Source organism: Barbus barbus (genome assembly GCF_936440315.1).
Source record: "Barbus barbus genome assembly, chromosome: 17".
Classification (NCBI taxonomy): Eukaryota; Metazoa; Chordata; class Actinopteri; order Cypriniformes; family Cyprinidae; genus Barbus; species Barbus barbus.
Window position 1 is genome coordinate 23,726,523 of NC_136745.1, and position 26,869 is coordinate 23,753,391.

Here is a 26,869-nt window from a genome sequence, read left to right on the forward strand (position 1 = left end):
GATTTTTCAATGTCTGCTCACCAAGTATTTATTTGATCTGAGCATATATTGAATACAGTAAAAACAATAATACTGTGAAATATTATTACAGTTTTTTTTCTATTTCAATGCATTTTAAAATGTAATTTATTCTTGTGATTGCAAAGCTTAATTTTCAGCATCATTACTCCAGTCTTCAGTGTCTCATGATCCTTCAGAAATCATTCTAATATGCTGATTTGGTGCTCAAGAAATATTATGGTATTTATTAATGTTAAAAACAGTTGTGCTGCTAAATATTTTTGTGGAAACGGTGTTTTCATTTTTCAGGATTTGTTTTTTTTTTTGATGAATAGAAAGTTAAAAGAACACCATTTATTTGAAATAGAAATCTTTGGAACATAAATGTCTGTACTGTATCCTCTCTGAATGAAAGAAAAAAAATCTTACTGACCCCAGATGTTTAAGCGATGGTGTAGATATTAATATAAATACATTAATAATGATAATAAAAATAGTTCAAGTTATAACAAGATTTTTTAGAAAGGCACATGTACATCATAAACATCAACTGTGTTGTTATCTCCCAGAGACTGGCCTCAAATGATGAAAGGATCTTTCACGGGTGAGATGTGAGTGATCTGATGCCTCCAGTGTTTATGGGTAAGATCCAGTGATTTTCAGAACTAGGTCATGAGTCTTTTAAAGAACGCTGTTTAAATCTTAAGTAGGTTTCTAGTGTCAGATATTTTCAGTGAAGGCAGTGGCAGTTCAAAGCTTGAGGGGCTACATTTTTTTCTTGCTGTCTGAATGAGAGATTGAGTTCTCAGTCAAGAAACCATAGCAGGTTCTAACCATGTAGCAAGACAGTATATTGCTTAATAACATACCTGCTTTCATTAAACCACAGGAGAAAACAGTGTGTCTAAGGATTATGGATTATTAAATGTCCTTATGGGACAGTGAAGGTACTAAGTCATGCATAATTGATCAAATGCCGCACAGGGTTTATTGATGGAATCTCATTTGCCAGCCAGGTCTTGGGGGTGGAGCATGAATACAATCTGTTACAGTTTACACTCTAACTGTATTTATTTCACCTGATTAAACAAGTGCATCTTTTCTCTCCATGTTTGAATAGGCCTACTCCATGTGTGCAGATGAGATTTTAAAATGAGAATTCTAGATCATAGGTCCACATTTTTAAGCAGTACTCCCTTAGTAACACCTATGACGTGCTGTATCCAACGATAATAGTTACCAACCTGTGTGTAAACACCGTACTTCCCTTTCTTGGCACATTCTTCTCCCCAACTGACAATGCCTGTGAGGAACCAGGTGTTGTGGTAGCGCATGGCATGAGGTCCTCCGCTGTCTCCCTGACACGCGTCTCTAGGAGAATCTGAGTATCCAGCACAGAACATGAAGTATGTGATCGAGTCACTGCTACTTTCCTTACACACTGTTCTGGCTACATAAGGCAACTCAACCTTCTGTAGGGTCACTGAACTTCGGCCTTGGAAGCGCAGACGGCCCCAGCCGCTGACAGTAGCCAGAGATCCAGACTGCAGCAGTGAGTTGGAGAAGAGCATGGGTCCCAGGCAGATGGGAAGTACAGTTGGGGTAAGCCGGATGGGGTTGCCCAGCCGCAACAAGGCAATGTCATGATTGTAGAGGCTTACTTTGGAGTCATAACGGGGATGAGAGATGAAACGAGTGACATTCCGATTCTGTTCTGTGCCTTCAGTCTTGGAGACATCATGCTCCCCTGTGAAGCAGTTGTTTAGTTTGGTAATATTATTAAAAACTGGTCTTGGAATTGTAAAAATTTCAGAAGAAAAATATATTAAGATTATTCAAAAAAAAAATAATTACCTGAAATGCAACGTTGCATAGGCTATAAGATAATGCTTTTGAAAGAACTGTTTTATGCTCACCAAGGCTATATTTATTTGATACAGTAAAATGACTAATATTGTGAAATATTACAACCCGAATTCCGGAAATGTTGGGATGTTTTTTAAATTTGAATAAAATGAAAACTAAAAGAATTTCAAATCACATGAGCCAATATTTTATTCACAATAGAACATACGTAACATAAATGTTTAAACTGAGAAATTTAGCAATTGTATGCACAAAATAAGTTCATTTCAAATTAGATGCCTGCTACAGGTCTCAAAATAGTTGGCGACGGAGGCATGTTCACCATGGTGTAGCATCTCCTCTTCTTTTCAAAACAGTTTGAAGATGTATGGGCATCGAGGTTATGAGTTTCTGGAGTTTTGGTGTTGGAATTTGGTCCCATTCTTGCCTGATACAGGTTTCCAGCTGCTGAAGAGTTCATGGATGTATTTTTCGTTTAATGATGTGCCAAATGTTCTCTATAGGTGAAAGATCTGGACTGCAGGCAGGCCAATTCAGCACCCGGACTCTTCTACTGTGAAGCCATGCTGTTCTAATAGCTGCAGTATGTGGTTTTGCATTGTCCTGATGAAATACACAAGGCCTTCCCTGAAATAGACGTCATCTGGAGGGGAGCATATGTTGCTCTAAAACCTTTATATAACTTTCAGCATTCATAGTGCTTTCCAAAACATGCAAACTGCCCATACCGTATGCACTTATGCACCCCCATACCGTCAGAGATGCTGGCTTTTGAACTGAACGCTGATAATACGCTGGAAAGTCTCTCCTCTTTAGCCCGAAGGACACGGCGTCTGTGATTTCCAACAAGAATGCCAAATTTGGACTCGTCTGACCATAGAACACTTTTTCACTTTGAAACAGTCAATTTTAAATGAGCCTTAGCCCACAGGACACGACAGCGCTTCTGGACCATGTTCACATATGGCTTACTTTTTGCATAATAAAGCTTTAGTTGGCACCTGCAGATGGCACGGCGGATTGTGTTTACTGACAGTAGTTTCTGGAAGTATTCCTGGGCTCATTTAGTAATGTCAATGACAGAATCATGCCGATGAGTGATGCAGTGTCGTCTGAGGGCCCGAAGACCACTGGCATCCAACAAAGGTCTTCGGCCTTGTCCCTTATGCACAGAGATTTCTCCAGTTTCTCTGAATCTTTTGATGATGTTATGCACTGTAGATGATAAGATTTGCAAAGCCTTTGCAATTTGACATTGAGGAACGTTGTTTTTAAAGTATTCCACAATCTTTTTTGCACTCTTTCACAGATTGGAGAGCCTCTGCTCATCTTTACTTCTGAGAGACTCTGCCTCTCTAAGACATCCCTTTATAGCTGATCATGTTACAGACCTGATGTCAATTAACTTAATTAGTTGCTAGATGTTCTCCCAACTGAATCTTTTCAAAATGTCTTAATTTTTCAGCCCTTTGTTGCCCCCGTGCCAACTTTTTTGAGACCTGTAGCAGGCATCAAATTTGAAATGAGCTCATTTAGTGGATAAAAGTGTAAAATTTCTCAGTTTAAACATTTATGTTCTCTATGTTCTATTTTGAATAAAATATTGGCTAATGTGATTTGAAAGACTTTTAGTTTTCATTTTATTCAAATTTTAAAAAAACGTCCCAACATTTCCGGAATTCAGGTTGTATTACAATTTAAAATAACTAAGTTATAATAAGTTTTCTATTTGGATGTACTTTAAGATGTAGTGTAGGCTTATTTCTGTGATGCCAAACTGAATTTTCAGCATCATTACTCCAGTCTTCAGTGTCACATGATCCTTCGGAAATTGCTGATTTAGCATTCAACAAAAGTATCTTATTATTAACAATGGTGAAAACAGTTGTGCTGCTTTTTTATATAAATTTAAATATTGGCGCCATACAGCAATTTAATTTAATCACGTATTTTCTTGGCTGTTGTTCTGGTCTTACCAACTCTGATGTAGAAGGATCCATTCTGGCTCCCTACCAGACAGTGGGCTGCAGTAATGACCCATAACTGGTTTAGAATGGAGCCTCCACAGAATACCTGCTGTGTTGAGCGCGCCACCAGCGCCACCTAGAGATCAGCAGTCAACTGGGATAAATTACATGATTTTCGGTGCATAAACAGATTGCGTTGTTGTAAATGTGCCCGTAACTCACTAATTTACTCATAGATGATTTGATCAAAGGCATTTTTGATTGCTATAGCACATAATATGTATAGTCTTTACCTGCCAAGGGATTTCTCCAGGTAAAGCTGGATTGCCACCAACAATACGGCTTTTTGGGGCACTTACGGTTGGTACAGGAGTCATCAAATACTCATCAAATGCCCATTTAGGGAGTTTAACATGAGATGGCGCAATGTTCTCTTCTTTCTGTTTAGAATTTGAAGGGGTTGTCAAGTTGTCCGGTTTGGAAGTGCTGGATGTGGATTTGATTGTCTTATTGGAAGATTGTGCAGAGTTCGTTTCAGAGGTTGGACCGCTGGCCAAAGTTCTCACAGCTGTTTTAGTGACTTTGCCACATGGAAACTTAACTAGCGACACATTAAAAAAAAAAAAAATTAAATAAATACATTGTTGGTTTTATGTTTTGCATTAAAATTTTGCCTGCAGTGTATTTTTCCAAAACATGATGTTTTTGTAACAATCAGGACATCAGGAATTTATGAAGTAATTAAATCACCTATAGGTTCACATGTGAATCCATCTTCTTTGAGTCTGTAACCGGATGCACACTGACATCCTGTCCCATGAGACTCCTTCACAACACAGAAATGCTCACAGCCTCCGTTATCAACATCACACATTTTGGCAGTCACTGAGAAACAGAACAAAGCATCTTTTTAATTATCTTCAGTAATTTAATAATTGTTAATTGATTCATTCATTCATTAGCTAAACATGGGGAAGAGAGATCTTGTCTAACCTATTTCACAGTTTTTGCCTACATAGCCCGGTAGACAGTTACAGTTGTATGTGCCCATCTGGTCCTCACATGTGCCTCGGTTTTGACAGGGTGATGATTTACACTGGTCCCCATCTAACAGACAGGATCATTTATTAACAACTGGTAAGAAAAAAAATGTGCTTTATTAAAATTCTGGAAGAAGGGACAGAGGACGGAGATTCAAATCCAGTTTAAATTATTTAAATTATTTGTCTAATTAAATATTACTCAAATGCATTTTTTGTTTCCTGAATTCTGAGTTTAAGAATATAATTAAGTCCAGTTCAAATATCATTTAATTTGATGGTCCAATAGCTACCTAAACATACATCATAAGAATGTTTTTAACTTAAAACCAGAAGTCCTCTATCCATAATGAGGCTTCCTCCTCTAGTGAAAACAGTCCTCCCATGTTGTCCTCTCACATCAAAATCCATCAACATATTTGTTTAGAACTGTTTTGGACTGTTTTCGCTTGTAACTGGTGCTTGATCTGTGCATGTTTCTATATTGATTCAGGCAAGACGGAGAGAATCAGAAGAGAAAGCAATATTATGGATAGAGCACTTTCATTTTAGCTGGAAACAGCAGTTTTAATGATTGTGATGTGCTTATTACAAACACAGCTTTTTGGTTCAAGGATGGACTGGAGTAATTTGGATTATTGTGATGTTTTTATCAGCTATTTGGACTCTCATTCTGACGGCACCCATTCACTGCAGAGGATCCATTGGTCAGCAAGTGATGTAGCCATAATGCTAAATTTCCCAAAAATCTGTTTCAATGAAGAAACAAATTTATCTACATCTTGGATGGCCTGGGGGTGAGAACATTTTAAGCAAATTTTCATCTTTGGGGTGAACTGTTCCTTTAACCTATAGAGATCTTCTCCTGTTTGCCCTTGGTAAATATGACAGTCAATGATTAAACACACTTACCAACATAACTTGCCCAGAACTCCATCTGAAAAACAGACCAAACACACATTTGCTATTATTACACAATGCATGACAACTGACGAACCACATCTTGTCTACTCACTGTCTTTTCATCATTTTCAAAGGCTTCTCTGGCCTCCTCCAGGACACACGTCTCCTCCATACACTCCCTCTCTACATTCCCCTTCAGAAACTCCTCAAATAGTCCTGTGTTTGCTCGCCTGTGTCTCCGCAAAATGCTGTCAGCTTTCTCCCCATCTAGGAACACTGATCCTGGGGGTGATACAGAGTTTGAGAGATTATAATCTTTACTGGAGGGGAACTACTGAAAGCATACACGTAAATATGATTATTAACCCCTCAGAAAGTCAGAAGGCATTTGCCAAGTGTGCCTTGTATATTCTCTGTCAGCTCTAAGAAGATTGATTTTTAAGAAGTAAGTGGTTTTGTAGGTCTTACCTGCAAAGGTCTGCTGCAGAATATATGGGAATAGAACAAGAGTGAATGAAGCCATATCAATCCAAATTCGGTTCTTTATTATTCCACAGTGAGCTGACAAATAACCTGAGCCAACACTCCAAAGTACACCTGTCTACCACACAAATGACTGGCACAGGATATTCTGTTTGACTGAGAGAAAGAAAAGTAGAACAAAATAGCAATGATTTTACTAAACATTTCAGTCATAGTTGTGTCTGAGGAGCTGCAAGTGCATGGTTTGAAAAAAGATTATGGGAGATATAATATTTTTACAAAATGTATTTTTGGACTCCAAATTTAATGTTTACGCTGGATATTAATTACATGTTTTACAAAAATATATTTTTCTGCTTTATAATGACGTGTTAATCTCAGATACATGGATGGCCTAATAAAATATATTTTTAGTTATTTAATAAATAAAATGTTAAAATATATTTTATTTGCCCAGGTACATTTTAATAATTTACTTGGGTATATTAAATGTATGTAAATGTTTAATTTTGGAAAAATGTACACTACCAGTCAAAAGTAACAAAAATCCTGAAAAAAAGGTACACGACTGTTTTAAATATTGATAATAACAGTAAAATTGTTTCTTGAAGCGCAAATCAGCATATTAGAATGATTTCTGAAGGATCATGTGACACTGAAGACTGGAGTAATGATGCTGAAAATTCAGCTTTGATCACAGGAATGAATTACATTTTAAAATATATTCAAATAGACAGCAGTTATTTTAAATTGTAAAAATATTTCACAATATTACTGCTTTTGCTGTATTTTGGATCAAATAAATGCAGGCGTGGTGAGGTGAGCAGAAGATAATTCTTTAAAAAATGTACTGTTCAAAAACCTTTGACCGGTAGTGTATTTCAATTTGTAGTACCTATAATATTATGTATTTATATACATGAAAATATATAGCCTCCCTTTTAGAAAGATTGCTCATCGCAAACCGATCTCCATGTTCGAGAGTCCTTGGCATCAAAAAGTTTCAGAATCAAATCTCCACTAGATGGTACTGCTGCTTCAATGAGTACATCAATAACCCTCTTAAATCAGTTCATTGGTTTCCTCTTTCACTGTTGGAGAAAAGAGATGAAATATGCAATACTTCATAAAGAAAGAAAGCATTATCATGTATATTCTCCACAGATGGGCCCTGTATGGGGACTGTGGGAGGGGCTGGATCAGCATTTTGGAGATCAGCCCAGTCTATGCTTCAGTTCCGCTGCAAGTGCTCTTGATTTCTTCTCGCCTCTTGGGAATCTGTTATCTTCTCAGATGGAGCTTTCTTATTGACTGTGGGCTTTGCGTTTTCATCCAGCCATTACGGGGCTGAATTATTCATTTCTAAGTAATTAACACTGGCCATCAATCCCACTGTATGAGAGCCAATCAATCTGTAACTGAGAGTTAGTTTGCATTGCTGAGATGGGCTTTGGCTCACAGCCTCTCAAGCAGCAATCAACAGACTGTTATTGCAGTTATAAGAGCATGAGTAAAACGACTACATCACTCAAAACTTTTTTCATTACTGCACTTAATGCTTGGAAAAGCTTTACCCCCAGTTAGCCTTGAATTCACAGCCATTTTTAAAATCAACACCATCAGTCAGTGAAGCTAAGTCTCTGAAGGCAGAGCTATATTTAGACAAATCCAGACAACACTAACAAAAATTATAAAGACATTACGATGTTTAAAATGCCTTGACGTTCTGGAATACTCGTTTATGTTTGGTCCATTGCGCTATACCGTCATCCTCAGATGACTTCACTATTTGTATTACGCTGATTTCGTTGCAAACTTCATCTTGTTGCTAGTTCGTTTTCGACTCTATATACAATAATATATAACAATATACAAGTAAGATTATAAAATCAAAATGCTTTCTAAGATGCCAACTTTCCCATTAAGTTATAGAAACGTAAACATTGAAAATGTCAATTTTGAATGTTTTAAAATGTTTTTTTTTCTCTTGGTTATATGAATGTTAAAAGGGAATATTTTATTTTATCATTTCACAAACATTATGAAAATATGAATGTTTTCTGAATATTCTGAAACAGATTCAACTAAAAGATTTCAGAAGAAAAGCATTAAATTAACTATAATGTTTTTGTGCTAACGTTTTGAATATATTAACAAAGACCTGATAACTTTAAACAAATGTTTATACATGTTTATTTATATATGTTTATTTAAACTATTAACATTACTAGAACATTAGCTAAAATTCTGAAAACGTTTCTTGTTGGCTGGGTGTGTTGTCCAAGTCAAGTCCATCACTAGCAATTCTTCGGGTCAGTCTTTGCACTTGTCCACTTATATACTTGCATAACAAATTTCCTGTATTTGACTCAACTTTTCAAGTGTGCACGAAGACCGCAAGTGTGTATTGCAAGTAATGTTTTTACAGAGCTCTATTTGCGCATTTTGATTTTGAAAACTTTAAAATAAAGTTCTAAATGCCGGTACAGTAGTCCCTAGAGTAGATTTAGTGTACATTAAGGGCCCTGAGCTTTGGTATTTTTCTGACCCATGGCACAGTCTTGCTCACTGTCATGGGCACACGCACCGTACTGCAGGTGTGGGGATTGGAACATGCCCTTTGTTCCAATGGTCCAGTAAAAAAATAAAAAGATTCACCAGATCTTGTTTGCCATCACGTAATGACACCATTAATGTAACGCTGTCATCTCGGCGGATGAAAATATCACCCTGTCACAGTTTATTTTGTGATAATGACAGGCGAACTGTACATTTTCACTTACTGAGAGAATACACTATCATTTGGAATAAACATTTCTCTCATCTTGTTTTGAGATGGCATATACTTTGACTTCACTGGGCTGAACTACATTGAGCCTGGGTCTGATACACATCAGGTGCTGAGATTGTATTATGTTGTGATAGCAGGGCAGGATGGTGTGGTTATGCGGTGCATGTGGGAATTGAAGCTGATTTATAACACAGCACCATTGATTTCAGCAGTGATGTGCGTCTGTCTGCCTGCCCTGTGCTGCTGGGAATTGGTGCCATCTCCAATTAGATTAGATGACACTGTGAAAGATCAACCCACTCCAGTAGATAATAAAAATGTGACGCCTGTTCAGTGTAATCAATTATGGAGAGCATCCTCACTCTGGGGAGGTAAGCAGATCGCAGAGGTCCCAGCCTTGTGAACTCTGCACAGGACCCATGTAGCTCATTAGAGTCCCTGAGCCATTTGTGCAAACTTATTTTTGGCCTCAAGAAACACCTGATTGGGTGTTGCGTAATGTGCAGAAAGAAGGGATGAAGAGAGAGAGAGAGAGAGAAATGAGGAGCTGTGACTGTTTCTGTGTTAACTGTATCAGGAAATGACAACAGGTACAAGACTACACTGTTCTTACAGATCCTTCATGTTCCACTGATCCACGCTACATTATTTAAAGAAATAGTTTTATAATTTACTCATCCTCACGTTGATTCAAACCTTCAGAATTTTCTTTCTACTGTCAAAAATGAGTTATTAGGTACAATGTTCATGCTGCTCTTTTCCATGAATGGTGAATGGTGACCAAAAGCACTGCAAAAGCATTCCGCATGTCTTTTGCCGTATATTCTTAACCTACCGAAGTCATGTAATAGGTTTGTGTGAGAAAAAGATTAAAATTCAAAGGGATAGCTCCCTCAAGAATGAAAATTACCCCATGATTTAATCACCCTCAACAAGCCATACTAGTTCTTGTGTGTCTCGTATCCAAATCTGGATGCACCAAATGAAAATATGCATATTCAAATTGCACAAATGAGATTTGTGAGCTACAGTAGCAGGGAATATTGTTTGGGAGTAATGAATTGTTGTCTGTTCCTCACATAAAACTATTGTATGAGTTTAGAAGACTTGGAATATAGTGTACAATCGTTCACTAGTTCTAGTTTGTTTTCTAATCTTGTTTTCTGCTATACTATGAGTATTGCTCTGTGAGATTCTTGTGAACATCAACTTGTGATGTTCTTCATTTATAAATCGCTTCAAATAAAAGCACCTGAAAGCAAATAAATGAATAATATGCACATATATGGAGTATGGATCATTTTTGTGGTACCTTTTTTTTTTTTTTTTTACTTGACAGACCCTACTTGCCATTCACTTTCATCTTCTATGTAGGAAAAAAAAGTAATACAGGTTTGAGTAAATCATCACTGATGATTCTTTTTTTTTTTCTTTTGGCAAATTAATTCTTTAGTAATGTATTGCTGTATTGCATTACTGTATATATATGTCCATGTAATATCCAGGACACAGAATAAGTGTATTTGTATAGTGAAGTTGTTTTAGATTATACGCTTAATAAAAGCACTAACTGAGGTTGAGTTTGACACAATTTCTTCCTTTAGTGAGATTGATTATTCTCCAGAGATGGCGAGGCAGCAGGCCAGTCCGCAGATATATAGCATTGAACATCACAGCGAACAGTGAGAACAGAGAAACATCACACCAAAAGGAAACGGCACAGAGAAGACTGAGAAAGGTTATAATTACTTCACTTTGCTTTGTGCATTTTTAGAAGAAAAAGGGGAAAAATAAACTTTGCACCATCTCAGATGAATGCAGACAGCCTAAGAATAGCAAGCTGTCTGAGAACAACCTTCACATCATGCAGGCACCACAATCTCTGCCTCTGTTTCTGCGGTTCCAGGGATTAGCCGTGACTCACCATGTAAGTCCTTACTGTTTTCCTCCTCCTCTGAAAGCGCAGTACGGACATCAGTCACTCCTCTCCGTGTGTTTACCCTGCTGCTGCTCCGACGGGAACATGGGAGCGTGTGTGGGTGTGTTTCAATCACGGTGGCATAATGAACCAAAGCTATTATTTATGCAAATTACATAGCATTTTATTGAAGAAACACTTTCAGAACTTTTAGGTCATCCACTGGGGCTTCAAGTCTTGATTTCTGCTTCTGAAGTGACCCTCATATTCAGATCATAAAATGACTGTAAATTAAAAATGAATAATAAATAATGAATAATAAATTAAATAATCAGTTAGCTTGTCACTCACAGTTCCATTCACGTTTCTATTCGTGCCTATTATTGTTTTCTTTTTTCTCGCGCCTGACATCTTGGCAAATTTAAAAGTGCTGGCTAATGCTAAACGTAAATTCAGTAAGATTGTTATTCACGTCGGCGCTAATGATGTTCGACTTCGCCAGTCGGAGAGCACTAAATATAATGTTAAAGAGGTGTGTGAACTTGCAAGTACGATGTCAGACAATGTAATATGCTCTGGCCCGCTCCCTGCTTACCGGGGTGATGAGACTGTCGTCACTCAATGGCTGGATGTCTAAGTGGTGCCCGCAGAATAACATAGGTTTCATAGAAAATTGGAAGAATTTTTGGGGCAGACCTGACCTGTTGAAAAGAGATGGTCTTCATCCCTCTTGGGGTGGTGCCGCTCTTCTCTCTAGAAATATGGCACATAGTCTTAGAGTTCGTACTTGACTAACTGGGACCCAGGTCAGAAAGCAGACAGACTGGCTAAACCGACCGTCTGCTAGCCGCCTCACGTCACAGAAGTCAGTTAATTCTCAGCACATAGAGACTCTTTCCCCTAGATATCACACTATAGAGACTGTGTCTGTTCCCCGAACTAGAAAATACAGAAAACATCCAAACCAAAGTAAGAGTAACAAATTAATTGATGTTCAACAAATAAAAAACAGATATAATACAGATAAACAAATTATAAAGCTTGGCTTATTAAATAATAGATCCCTTTCTACAAAAGCACTTTTTGTAAATGATATGATCACTGACCATAAACTAGATGTGCTTTGTTTGACAGAAACCTGGCTAAAACCAGATGACTACATTACTTTAAACGAGTCTACCCCCAAGATTACAGTTACAAACATGAACCGCATCCAAAAGGTAATGGGGGAGGTGTTGCCACAATTTATAGCAATATTTTCAGTATTTCTCAGAGGTCGGGTTTCAAGTATAATTCGTTTGAAGTAATGGTGCTTCATATGTTATCCAAAGAAACAAGTGTTAATGATAAATCCCCTGCGATGTTTGTACTGGCTACTGTATACAGGCCATCTGGGCACCATACAGACTTTATTAAAGAATTTGCTGAATTTCTATCTGAGGTAGTGCTGGCTGCAGATAAAGTCCTAATTGCTGGTGATTTTAATATCCATGTTGATAATGAAAGAGATTTGTTGGGATCAGCATTTATAGACATTCTAAACTCCATTGCTGTTAAACACCACATTTCAGGACCTAATCGTTGTCGAAATCATACTCTAGATTTAATACTGTCATATGGAATTGATGTCAGTGGCGTTGAAATATTGCAGCAGAGCGATGGTATCTCAGATCATTATCTAGTTGTGTGTATATTCCATATAGCTAAAGTTGTAAAGCCAGCTCCTTGTTACAAATATGGTAGAACCATCACTTCTACCACAAAAGACTACTTTATAAATAATCTTCCTGACTTATCCCAATTCCTCAGCACATCCAATAGCTCAGAACAACTTGATGATGTAATAGAAACTATTGACTCTCACTTTTCTAGCACTTTATTTTAGTATTATTTAATACAGTGGCTAAATTAACAAAAAATATAACATCAGCAGGTGCAGACATTACCCAGCAGCACAATAGTAATGACTTTATGAACTACTTTACTTCCAAGATCGAAACTATTAGAGATAAAATTGTAACCATGCAGCTGTCAGTCACAGTATCGCATCAGATATAGTGCACTATAGATCCCCTGAGGAACAATTCCACTCATTCTCTTCTATTGGAAATGAAGAATTGTATAAACTTGTTAAATCATCTAAACCAACAACCTGTATTTTAGACCCTGTTCCATCTACGCTCCTAAAAGAGGTGCTTCCAGAAGTAATAGATCCTCTTCTGAATATTATTAACTCATCATTGTCATTAGGATATGTCCCAAAAACCTTCAACTTAACCTTCAACTGGCTGTTATTAAGACTCTCATTAAAAAAACCACAACTTGACCCCAAATAATTAATTAATTACAGACAGATCTCGAATCTCCCTTTTCTGTCAAAGATATTAGAAAAGGTAGTATCATCACAACTATGTTCCTTCAGAAAAATTATAAATGTGAGGATTTCCAGTCAGGTTTTAGACCATATCATAGTACTGAGACTGCTCTCATTAGAGTTACAAACGACCTGCTTTTATCATCTGATTGTGGATGTATTTCTCTATTAGTGCTACTGGATCTTAGCGCCGCGTTTGACACTATCGACCACAACATTCTTTTAAATAGACTAGAAAATGATGTTGGCATTAGAGGAAGTGCACTGGCATGGTTAAAATTGTACTTATCTGACCGCCATCAATTTGTGGCAGTAAATGAAGAGGTGTCATACCAATCACAAGTGCAGTATGGAGTACCTCAAGGCTCAGTACTTGGCCCCTTACTTTTCACACTTTACATGTTACCCTTGGGCAATATCATTAGGAAACATGGTGTTTTCTTTCACTATTATGCTGAAGATACCCAGCTCTATATTTCTTCGCGACCTGATGAAACTTACCAGTTTTCAAAACTAACAGAATGTATAGTTGATATCAAAAACTGAATGACTAGCTTCTGAAAAAACAGGTGTTAATTATTGGACCAAAAACTTTTGCATGTAATAACCTAGATCACTGTCTAATACTTAATGGCTGCTCTGTAAATTCTTCGTCATCAGTTAGGAACCTAGGCATACTTTTTGATAGAAATCTTTCCTTCGAAAAACATGTTTCTAGCATTTGTAAAACTGCATTTTTCCATCTTAAAAATATATCTAAATGATGACCTATGCTCTCAATGTCAAATGCAGAAACATTAATTCATGCATTCATGACCTCCTATTGTAATGCTTTATTGGGTGGTTGCTCTGCACGTTTAATAAACAAACTCCAGCTGGTTCAAACTGCAGCAGCTAGAGTTCTTATTAGAACTAGGAAGTATGATCACATTAGCCCGGTTCTGTCAACACTGCACTGGCTCCCTATTAAACATTACATACATTTTAAGATCTTGCTAATTACCTATAAAGCCCTGAATGGTTTGGCACCTCAGTATTTGAGTGAGCTCTTATCGCATTATAGTCCTTCACGTCCGCTGCGATCTCAAAACTCTGGCCATTTGATAATACCTAGAATATCAAAATCAACTGCGGGCGAGAGATCGTTTTCCTATTTAGTGCCCAAACTCTGGAACAATCTACCTAACACTGTTCGGGAAGCAGACATACACTGTCAAAGTTTAAAGTTTAAATCTAGATTAAAGACCCATCTCTTTAACCTGGCTTACTCATAATACACTATTGCATTTCTATAATTCAAATCCATTAAAGGATTGTTAGGCTGCATTAATTAGGTCAACCGGAACCAGGAACACTTCCCAAAACACCTGATGTACTTGTTACATTGGTAAAAGAATGGCAACTACGCTAATATTAGTCTGTTTCTTTCTTATTCCGAGGTCACCGTAGCCACCCAGATCCAGACTGTATCCAGATCAGATGGTGGACCAGCACCTAGAGATGACCTCTACAGCCAGGACACCTAGATGAGCCCCAGAGATTGATCCCCAGTGAAGACCCTGTCTCCAAGACGGCCATCGGGACAAGACCACAAGAACCAGATGAGTCCTTTGCACAGTATGATTCTGCTTTAGCCTAGATTTAAACTGCTGCTTTTGTCTGGCCAGAGGAGAATGACACTATTTCGACAAACTATTTCCCCGTCTAAATACTGTAAAGCTGATATAAAGCCACCCAGCTTTATATCAAGCCGGTGTAAAGCTGCTTTGACACAATTTGCATTGTTAAAAGTGCTATACAAATAATATTGACTTGACTTGACTTGACAACAATGGTAACCAGGTAACCAAAAAGTGTAACAACAAACCCTATATGTTAATGTTGTGTTCAATAAACTATATAATTTTATTACAGGTCAATATCAGTGGAAATGTTCAGTAGCCTCAAGATCTCAAGGTACAGTATGTCCCTATTCAGAATTGGAAAATTAAAAAATAAATTAAATTAAATAATAAAAAGAATGAATAAATACATAAACAAACAAACCTGCCCAAAGAAACTTGCCGTAAGAAATGTTAGTGGCCTAAAAAGTGTGACAACTAACCCACTTCTCCCCTATATTCTTTGACCAGAGAATCAGGTGCTACAAAATATGTTATGGTACAGTAGCACTGGTTATTTATCATAAAAAAGTGAACATTATTGACATGCTATGTCAATTAAGCTATGTGTTTCTGTGTGTTTAATTCACAACTGATGACCATGTGTCTAATCTCTCTCATGCTAGACATGGAAGCATCCCATTTATTTTCTAAAGGTGAGTATAGGGGCATTTGCTGTTGCTCTGACATCTGTCTCCCTTTCCACCATTAAATCACACGGAGCACTCCTGACTCCCTTCCTGTGGGCGCAGTTATAAATGGAACGACTGCCCATGCCTGAGTCTCCTGGACGTGGCCATTGACATTAATCTGGTATTTGTTGGAGTGCACCTCTGTTAATTAGCACAGTCATTCTGTGAGTCTGAAAGGGTAATGTTTCACACCCACGGCCCCTATGCGCCACTCCAGCTCGGCCCAATCTAAGCAGCTGACATTTAAACAATCTGCTTGATATTTAGTAAGAGGATGAAAAGAAATAGCTACTTTATGTGTGCTCAAAACTGTAAACACATTTATTTGGACTCTCTCTCTCAATCTGCAGGCTAGCAGTGCTTCATCATATTGCATGGGTTTTAACTGAGAAGGTATGGAGATGTCCTGTGCTCTGTCTGTCTGAGTCTGACAGTAAGTGACGATGTGAAAACCCCTCTGACACTATTGAGAAATGATTTTATAGCGATTGTGTGGATGATCAACAATTCAGATTGAAAATTAACTGCTAAGTTAAAGTCTGTCACTGAGGTGGTACTATATGTACCATTTAAATACTGATATTGTATGTACACATTAAGTACTAAGATGTACCTTCAGAGTACTAATATGCCACATTTAGGTGTAAATAAGGTACAAAAGTGTAACTTTTAAAAGGATGTGACAGCTTTTGTACCTTTTTCAGGAGAGTAACTGTTTTGGTAACTGCAGTATTCTAGTCTGAAATGTACTTTCAAAGACCAATTCACACTGTACTGACAGACACAGACAAACATATTCATCAGGTGTTGTTGTTTCAGTGTGTTACTCCTATTGAAGTCTGTTAGTGTTGGTGATCAGTGCGTATTTTCGCTGATTGAATATGTTGAATCAGCATTTGTCGGGTCTTGTAATGTCTGAGAAGAGACATGGTATAATCGGGTAACCGTATGCGTTACTCTGCATCTGTCGGTGCAGTGTGAAGTGGATTTAAGACCTCTAAATCTTGTGTTTGGGCTCCCAAATGTTTTTTTTGTTTTTTGTTTTTTTATGGCTTAAACCAGTCTGGGCTAGTTTGCTGTTATCTCACTGTTCAGACTGATCTGTTGGCTGTTTTGTAAAGATGTCCCTGTTGGTCAAAGCTGAAGACCACTTGTTTAATCCAGGTACATTTACACACCCCACTTAATAGATATAAAGCTTGAACTTATACTTACATTTACAGATCATTTAAAGTGCACTGACTACAGGGACAGTCCCCCTGAAGTACAGTAGCATGGAGTAAGATGTATGGTCCAGGGAATAATAACAAGAGCGTTGGAAATGTTATTTATTTTTTATTTTTTTTCTCCAGTTCATTTCTCGACCCTAAATAAAAAAAACTGCAACCAAATCCAGTAGTATTGCCATTAACATTATCCCACCACCACAATCAGCAGCTGGTGATTACCGTGGAAGTGCAAGTGGCTAGAAACAGTGTCAGTGCTCCCATGTAACTCTGTGATGGCCCAATTCACAAGTTTCCAAACATTTTTTAAATGCAGGGACTGCAGTGGACTACTGCAGATTAGATTCTTTTCATATTACATATAAAATCTCCTCCAGCTAAACTGTTAACATTTTTAGAATGTTCTCAGACCACCAGGATTCATCAAATGCCAAAACAAGACAATCACACATATTTTGTTCATTCATTATCATGAAGAATAGTTCACATTGTGCCTAACAAAATTTCAAAAAAAAAAATTCACAACACTTCCAGACTTTTTTTTTTTTTTTTTTTTTTTCCTAGTCCAGTGTTGTTGTTTTTTTCCCAGCCCTCTACAGCTCTGATGTTTGGACTAGTCTTCTGGGGATCAGTCAGGCCAGAGCTCCTCAGCTCTGAACACTCTAGGACAGTGCTAGAATAAAGCCCAATGTTTACCCATGGAATTTTAAACAGAACTCTGCACAAGGCTCTTCAGCAGAGATGGAGGAGTACAAAGGAAGAGACAAGTGGGAGAAAGAGAAAGGTAGGAAGTCATGCGGGGGATATTTCTTGTGTGAAGCTCAGGTTAAATCAATGGCTTTCTGCCTTGGCCTTTTCTTATTTCTAAAATTCATATATGTATCACTCCCTTTTTTGGATAACAAAATGTAAATGGTGTGTGAGATAGACCTAAAGCTATGGCAGATTTTCATCTCAAGTCATACTGGAGAACATGATCATCAGGTTTGACAAAAGTTCATGCAGCTGGAGTGCTGCTGTAAAACCAAATACTGAGACATTTCAAATTTAATACTCATTTTTAATTGACCCTTTATTGTAGAAGCTATAATGGAAACATTTGAGTTTATTCATGATTAATTAATAAATTAATTTGGACAGAATCACTGTTTTTACGTCTAATCACTGAGTTGGCCAGTGATTCATTGAGTAAGCCATATAACATCAACTCTACAATGCATATTAATACACTATACTCCAAAAATGGTGCTACGCTGACGCAGAGGAGATGAATTGTTGAATAAAGTCGTTATTTTAGGGGTTTTTTCCTACAAAAAGTATTCTCGTCGCTTCATAAAATTCAGATTGAACCACTGATGGCAGATAGACTATTCTGATGATGTCTTTTATACTTTTCTGGGCCTTGACAGTGCAATTTGTTTGGCAATCAATGGGGCAGACACAAGCCTCCCGGTTTTCATTCAAAATATCTTAAATTGTGTACCGAAGACGAACAAAGCTTTTACGGGTTTGGAAAGACATGGGGGTAAGTGATTAATGACAAAATTTTCATTTTGGGGTGAAGTAACCCTTTAAGACATTAACTTATCACAAAAGACAAGATACTTATCTTTTTATATAAATAAGACTTTATTGGATAAATCTAAGACGTATAAACTAATCTAACACATAAACACACACATTCACACAGTGAGGAAAGAATGAGTTTAAGAGAGTGAAAATGTGAAATCTCAAGTTTATATAAATATATGCAATTTCTTAGACCTGAACAACCATCAATCAATTAATTAACCCTCGTTTTGAGTTTCTCAATGAGGCTATTAAAATGCACCAGTTCAGTTGCCTGTTTTAGGGGATTCCCTTTGTTGTCATCATTGCAGAAAGCGGTTTCCCAAGGTTCGAAGTGACGTCATTGGCTGAAGGATGGTGCAGAGTCGCGTGCGCTGGTTGAAGTTTTGAGGCGGGCACAGACAACATCTGAGACATGGCTTTGTGGCAAAATACGAAACTCTCAATGGAAAGAAAAGAAGAAAAGTTTGATGAGAATACATGGCGTATCTCATGGTTTTTAGAGGAGCAGCAGGCATGCAGGCCAGGGAGCACTAAAAGAACGCAAAAACTTAAAGGCAAAAAGAAGTAACAAAAGCCATGGTGGTGGCAAAAACCCGAAAAGGCAAAACGTCCAAAATTTGTTGGTGTCCCGAGTTTTTAAACTCAGTTGTTGGACACATCCCAAATGGTGTCTTGACTAATTAGACATTGTCTTAGCTCAGGGTGTTGCTATGTTTCCCCTCCCAATACATAAATCAACATGTTATCTTATTAGTCACATGGTCCGAATTATCCTGCTCTTGCAGAGTTTCTATAACAAGAATATAATACATTTTACAAATCATTGATTGATAGGAACGTTTCAAGTATGACTTTTAACACATGCATACCAAACACAAATATAAACCACTAAACTATTCAATAGTTATTAAAATGACATACACAATGAGTGATTAGAATATGGTTACATACATGGTATAGAGTTAATATGCAATGGACTGATATTCATTTATAAGTCCTTTCAATATAATTTTTGTGCATCTACATTTGTAAAATACATTCTCTTTGTAGTTCTGTGAATGTGAGGATGTGTTCTGTGAGGAACAAAAGGTCTAGAAGGAGCCTGGTCTTTGTCCTGAGTGGGGGGAAACCCAAGAAAGTCTCAACTAATGGTTTTCCTTGCGGTTTTACTCGTGATTGTCATGATGCGTTGTATCTTCAATCATTAATCTTGGTTTTCTTGCCCCAAAATTGACAATCTCCTTCCTGAGTTTGGATTATCAATAAGTGTTATTTTGTGTTAATGTTGCACACTGTTCAATGCTGCTAGTTGGTGGACTTGCTTCAGACTCAGGTATTGTGGGCAGATTTATGATGCTGTCTTGTTATCCTGGGCCTCTTTGTGAAGTTTGGCTCTTTGTGTCGTTTCAGCACTGTTCTGATTGAATCTTAGATTGCCTGATTCGCTCTGATATGCTACAAAGCATTTTCACCAAAGTGTCGGATATATGGATTAAAATTCTGTGCTGTTTCAAGCTATATTCTCATTAATGATCATAGGCGTTGCGGTAAATATACATACACAATGGTTTGATCACAATCACTGACTGCTAGAAATCAGTAGTTCTCCAAAGGTTTGTGAGAGATGACACTTTGGGTAGAAAATTCAGCCATAAACCCAGCAGGGTCAATTGTGCCAATTTTAGATGGAGGAAATGACAGAATTGTGGTGTCAGGTCAAAGCTTTTGACCTCAATTCTAACAGTTGGCTGACCCCATTGGGACCTGTCATTGCTAGCATATGTGACCTACAGCAATGAAAGAGGAAGTGCTAATGCAGCAAACAGAGTGGAAATGAGAGACATCTTCTCTTAGCTATTTAATAAATACCCTTGTAGGTGGGAGGCAATTATTTATACTGCAAAGTCAGCCATATGACCCTTAGGTGTGTATTCTCTCATATGATGATGTTATATTGTAGTAGCAGAATACTTATCATAACGGGAAATTAATTACTCCCTAATCAGCCTTGCCCAGAGCACTGGACATATCAATATTTAGAAAATAAGCCTTCTAACTAAAACCTCAGCATAACAGCCGTCCATAAATCACTTGCTCTTTATTCCTAAAACACTTTTCTCTCTGTCCCAGAAAATTATTTTAGGAACAATCCCAAAAGGTCCTGAAAATGGCATATTTTCTCATCTATCATTTGGTCTGTAAAATTTTTTCTATTTGATCGACCACCTTGACAGGCTTGTTGATTTGAGATCATAGATTTATTTAAAGCAGTAAGCTTATAAATACTGATATTAAAAAAGACAATGATAAGAAGTGTGTGTATGACACCTTTGATAAAAATAAAAACTTCTACAAAAGTTACTCTTGTGTTCTACAAAGTCACTTTGAAGTGTGTGCCTCCTCACAAAACAAGTGAGAGAAAATCACCATGACTATGTCCTGGCTTTATAAGTAAAGCTGCCATTAATGTCAGCCCATAACTGAGTGTTCACAGCTGAGCCTTTCTTCATGAACATTTAGATAATTGTTGCCCACATAATACTATTGTTCCAACCATTCATCAGTAAAAGCCTTTCAAGGACACCTCTGTAAATCAACACCCCTGACTTAGCACTGTGAAATAATTCATAGTCTTGAACTTAACTACTGTTATTTTACAGGGGTTGATTGAGTGACAACTGAGTGGCTCAATGGACACTGTGGGAGAGTCACAACGGAGCTAAAATCAGGTAAACACTTTAATGTAACCTATTTTGACTTAATCTTGTGACCTGCTGAGATCATTTTGATTGTCTGAAATTAGGATTGAGTTTGTTGTTGCTGCTATTGGGGAATTTGGTAGAGGACACTACCTGACTGAAAACATAGGGCACTCAGACTTCCGTAAATCTAATTTATATGAGAAGAAACTGTTTTTAGTAACACTTTTTAATTTGAACATTCTAAGTAAATATTATATAAAGTAAGGTGAGTCTGGAATTTTATGTGCATTATATTATTTGCCATTATTAAATTGATAATGTATAGCTACACTCTGCTCTCTGGAGAATCAGTCATTGAAAAATGTATATTAGTCAACCACTTAGCAATACAGCCCTAAAAAATCATTTAGGTCATTAAATATAACAACAAACCAAGGTTACATAAGTGATCTGTTGATGTAATGCATGATGTTCTATATGATCAGAGTAGAAATTCAAAATGATGCAGTGGAACATATAAAATGCAATGTTTTGACACTTTTGGTAATATTACTGGACTTGTAAATTTCTCTTGACAAACAGCAAGTTGCAGAACAGTGAGATCATTTTTCAGCTGGACATCTTCATCATGTCATCCAGCTGGTGACCCCATTCTTCATTGATCAGTAGCTGACCTACATGACCTTTTGCATCAGATTGGAGATGGCAAATATTGATTCGCCATTTGGATAGCTCTCTTTAATGCTTTTAGACCCAGCACAGACATTTCTTATGCATCTCTCGGTTCTAATGAATATGAGGCCATTAATCTGCGCTGAAGTCCTGTCTCGCTACAATGTACATGAAAAATACTGTACGCATGTCACTATTGTACAGTACACACATCATGCGGTTCTTGTCAAGATAAGGAGCTGCCAAAACAATATACTGTTCAGCTAAACACAACATCCACCAATTGTCCAAACTGTATATTAAAGATTCAAAGTGAAAAGTGTTTCTTGTCTAGTAAATGCAGTTCTACATATAAACCAGGCATTTATTGTTCCATATTATTTTAAAAAGGCACACTGTGTTAAGCATTAATGCTGGTGGTACTAGCTGCGAGGACGATGACAGTCTTGAAAGGAAATAATTACAATACGAGAACAAAAGACTTCCAACACTAACTGTTTTGTAAATAATTGTCACTTTGCACTAATTCAAGCATTTAGCTCCAATAAAACCATAACTGTCAACATTGTTGTCCATTATAAATCACCATTTTAACAAATGTTTAAACAAGCATTAGCTGTCAACTCAGATCTAATGTGGAGAGAGCTTTTTGTTTGGGCTCTGGATTTGACAGACTCTGTGTATGTTAACAGTGAAGGGCAAAGGGAGGTTAGAATAGCCTACAGCTCCCTCATGCTGGGATGTGAGCTCTTGCCTGACAAACTATAAACCCAGAAGATACACTGTGCTCAGATAAACCACTTTAACCTGCACTTCTTGGATGGCCTCTTTTCTTGACTGCCATCTTCTTCAATTCTCCAAGGTGACTTTGTAGATTGCAACCTCAAAATGCCATCATTATTTGTAGAGGCAAACTCCCTTCATGCTGAAAATCCAGCTGCCGAAAAGGATATTCCTACCCTGCTGAAAATAAAAACAATAGAACCCTGCCCAAAACACAATAGAAAATGTTATGAATTTAATGGTTATAATGGGAATTGTATTGGTTTTAATGGAAACTAAAATGGTGTCTACTGATATGTGATGGATTCTATTGGTGGGATGTTGAATCCTATTGGGAAAATGCCCAAAACACACTACAAAAAGGAATTTTGTAATGGTTTTATTGAAAAAGCTAATGGTTCATAATGGTATTTCAATGGAAACCATTGGAATTTCTGTGATGGTTTCTATTGTTTTTTTTTTAGCAGGGTATTTCGCTTCCTTCAGTAAAACCCCCCTTTTGTAGGATTTATTTGCAAATTTGAAAGGAAAGAGAAGTTTTAAGAAATGTGTTTTAGTTTTAAATGACTAAAGATTTTGTGGGAGGTCAGAAAGTTACATGCTGGTGGGATATGAAGTGTTCAGAATATCTAAATAACCTTTCAAAACCCTTGATTATTGTGTAATTTGGTTCCTTACAAACACAGCACTGTCAGTTTAAAGCCCTGGACAGCGTCTTAAGAAAGTCTGGTCAATGAAACGTTGAAAGGCGTCCAACTGTCCCTAAAAATAGCAAGTATGGATCTTGAAACCTAGCCTTCTGTTTCCTTCCACTCAGTGCCGCAAAGGAGTACAGTCCGTCAGGTGATAAATACCCAGTCTGATGTCGCTTTACTGTCAACTTCAAATTAGCAGAGAAAACCAGTGTTTCAAAGGGAAATATTTGTGGTTCAATAGGTGTTAAAAGCGGACAAAGTGATTAGAATACGTGGAGAATTTAAGCGAGGTTGAGTTAAGAGTGGAAGACCGAACGAGGGCAATTCATCGGTCGTATGCCTCTCTTCGTTGATTTAACAGGTAAGTTGAAGTATCTTTTAAATGAGAGACCGTTTCAGGACTACATTTAAGACAATACGAAATTATATTCGCCTTGACATTAGACTATTTAGTTTGTCGACTCCGTAACATTTCTGGAAGATGCTTTTTCACGGGATTGTATGCAGACTTCAAAACATGTGCTATAACTCATTTTTATTACATGTTAGATAGCTATACACGGAAGCATATTTTCACATTCAAAATGGTGCATGTCAAGTATTCTTGTGAAATGCTTTTAAATTAATTAACTTAAAAATCTAGATATTGTGGAGATATCCAACTACAACTTTTCGCTTCAAACAGATGCCTCTAGTGGCTATCATTGGTACCACATGGAGAGAGAAAAGCATGCGTTTCCCTTGTGAGCACAAATAGTTTGTTAGCCTACACACTTGAAAAGAATGTGGAAGATAGACAGAGGAAGACACGAAAACTTATTTTCACACCATACTTTGAGAGCTTTTTCAGGAGCCCACATCATCTCTCTCCTGGATCTTGACTTCTCAAGCTCCTTGTTATTTACCTGTACAAAACCACTTTTATAATGAAAAAGTATGTATATATAACTATTAAGGAATTTTTAATGGCTAATTTCAGGACTGTTCAGAGTGATTTGTTATTAACTTGAGTTTTTTCCAGCGTGATAAATTTCGAGAAAAATATGTTGCTTAAATTTGCAATTTTAAAAATTATTTTCAGCAGCACAAAGTTTTAGATTAGCTACATTTTATAGAATGATAATAGCGAATTAGGGTATGCCATTTGGCCTAAAATGAAGGCCATAACCTATAGCCAACTACTTTTTAACAGCCCCCAATCTTTTGTTTTGACCTCCATGGGGGTTCAATCTTTATAGGCTAATTAGGGCAATCAATATTCAATATAAAATGCGCTTTGGAATTCGGGGATTGTTGGAATTTTTAGCATTGATAGAATCAAAAATAGTACCCTGGCGTAGCCTATTTTTCTTGAAAATATCTTAGGCCTGTTATGTATATCTTATAAATATCCCTATATTATGGAAGCAGTGCCATATTCCCTCTATGTACATGCGATGTAGACCGCTATGTCGGATTTGACTCACAATATTTGTTGCTCATACTAGCATGGCGTGTTTTACATCAGACTCAGTTTCTGGCAACAGGCTAGTACATTTGTGAATATCTCTTGTTACAGTAGCTATCAAAAGGTGGTTCCTCAGGTTATATCAGCGCTCGCGTCCAGTGTGTCACAGCTGACGTCGACTGACACTCGGTGGAAGCCCCTCTCCTTCCCTCGCGCTTTTTGTTCTCCGGTTTGCTTCATTCGAGAGGGTTCGTCTTATTTCCATCACCTCGAGCTTCATGCGGGAGCCGTTTGTCTATATCAATGTGCATTAATGTAGGAGACAACGTGGAAGAGATAAGGTGAGATAACCTTGTTGATAACAAAGAGCACTACGCGAAGGTCTGCGTTTGATTGTGACATTGGCGGACTTGTTACTACCACGCGCTTTGTAAACTCGACTTCTGTAGTCTGTATGTTTAACTGCATTGACGGCGGTTGATAAATGTCGATAGAAGGTACGGGAACCATCACTTTCCCTATGATGTAAAAAAAAACATGCACTTTTGTTTATTTACAATGCGTTTCTTGCAGAGCTCTTATCTCCTCACCTGGCACCTTTGTTTTGGATTTGCCAAGGATTTCCTAAAGCAACAGTGGGTGTACTCGACTGAAGGATTTCGAGTTTTAATCTAAATCGGGATCTATTCATCCAAACTGGGATCTATGAGCGGAAAAGTGGCTAAACCTAAAGAAGAAAAGGATGCTTCAAAGGGTAAGTAGAGTCTTGAAACGTCTCAATTGCTCGCAGTACATCTCACAGGTTTAAAGCGACCGTGATCTCATTCATCTCCCACTCGTTGCATTGTTGTTCAATTGTGAAAACATAAAAGCAGTATTGAAAATTGGCAAAGATAAATGTAAAGCGTTTATGAGAATGCATACATAATTATTAGCAGCTCTGTTGAATAACAAAAAATTGCCATCTGATATTCATTCAGTCTGTTCTGCGGAGATGAATTATTGGGCTGTCGCTTTAACGTAACCTGCAATAAAACCAAAGAACATCCCATTCAAATTCCCTTTTTTTCCTTCCTTGCACGTTAAGGTAGGTCTGAGTAACTGTACAAATATTTATCACATTTGCAACGATCTGCGCTGTGTGATGACGCGTAATCGTTTGTTTGGGTAGCTACTGCGCAAATGACCTATTGCGTAAAACTGAGCTTCTGCATGTCTCCGAAACCGCCGCGCTTCAACGGGATGTAAACTGGCCAACCATTGCCATGGAGACAAAGGGGCTACAAGGTTGCCAAAGAAACCTCCGCGCGATTAATTGATGTGCATGCTGTCTGCTGAGGGCTTTTCATTTCAGTTTACAACGACATGAATATGCTGTGCTCCTTTGTTCCGACTGATTAAATCCCACAGTGTAGTATAGCCTGATTACCCCTAAAATAACCCTGGCACTGTATATTACCAATATTGCTGGCCCAAGGACAAATTGCTTTTGTTCCTCTTGTGTATAAATTAATAATTAAATGCAAAATAATAAAACCGAACTTAAAAGCAAGCAACTTCTAATAGACATTATAGTTTACCATACAGTAGAAAATCTAGAGTGGCTTGACTTGGATTCTTTCAAAGAATCTGTTCTCTTTGATTCTTTTTGTCAAGTTAATTTAATTTTTTCCATAGACTCACTAATATAATGCAGTGCTGATCAGAAATAAATATGAGTGATTGCTTTGTTTTATTTTGAAAAATGTTGTTCATAAATATTGTTCATTAGGTATTATTAAAAAAAAATCTTCACATTACAAAAAAAAACTTCAACAAAAAATAAATCCATTCCCCGCCCCTTTTTAGGCACCGAATGAACAGAGAGACAGCTGTTATGTTATATAATTCCAGCATATCCTCATGTATTTTTTATTATTAGTGTTTATAGTAAATGTACAGCAGACTTTATTGAATACCGACAGGAGTTCATTTTTCTTTTTGTTTTAGGCAACACTTTGTCAAAGCATTGTACGTGACTCATTCACTCAGCATGCTGGCTTTCATCTTATTTGTTTCGTGCTATTATGAAACACAT

The 26,869-nt window shown here is 37.3% G+C and overlaps 2 protein-coding genes across 2 annotated transcripts in view; one reads left to right on the top strand and one right to left on the bottom strand.

Moving 5' to 3' along the window:
- Window positions 1-972: 972 nt before the first annotated feature.
- On the bottom strand, window positions 973-6,373 carry f9a (coagulation factor IXa). Its single transcript, XM_079439115.1, has 8 exons — window positions 6,245-6,373; window positions 5,889-6,058; window positions 5,786-5,810; window positions 4,827-4,940; window positions 4,584-4,718; window positions 4,127-4,434; window positions 3,843-3,969; window positions 973-1,747 (listed from the first exon to the last, which is right to left on the bottom strand). The coding sequence occupies exons 1-8, from the start codon at window positions 6,297-6,299 to the stop codon at window positions 1,167-1,169; spliced, it is 1,515 nt and encodes a 504-aa protein (XP_079295241.1). The 5' UTR covers window positions 6,300-6,373; the 3' UTR covers window positions 973-1,166.
- Window positions 6,374-25,030: 18,657 nt separating this feature from the next.
- LOC306883404 (fibroblast growth factor 13) overlaps window positions 25,031-26,869 on the top strand; it is a 117,908-nt gene continuing 116,069 nt past the window's right edge. Inside the window, exons 1-2 of the mRNA XM_079438633.1 lie at window positions 25,031-25,133; window positions 25,366-25,546. Of these exons, the coding sequence (XP_079294759.1) occupies window positions 25,498-25,546 (49 nt within the window). The 5' untranslated portion in view covers window positions 25,031-25,133; window positions 25,366-25,497. The remainder of the gene's footprint in view (window positions 25,134-25,365; window positions 25,547-26,869) is intronic.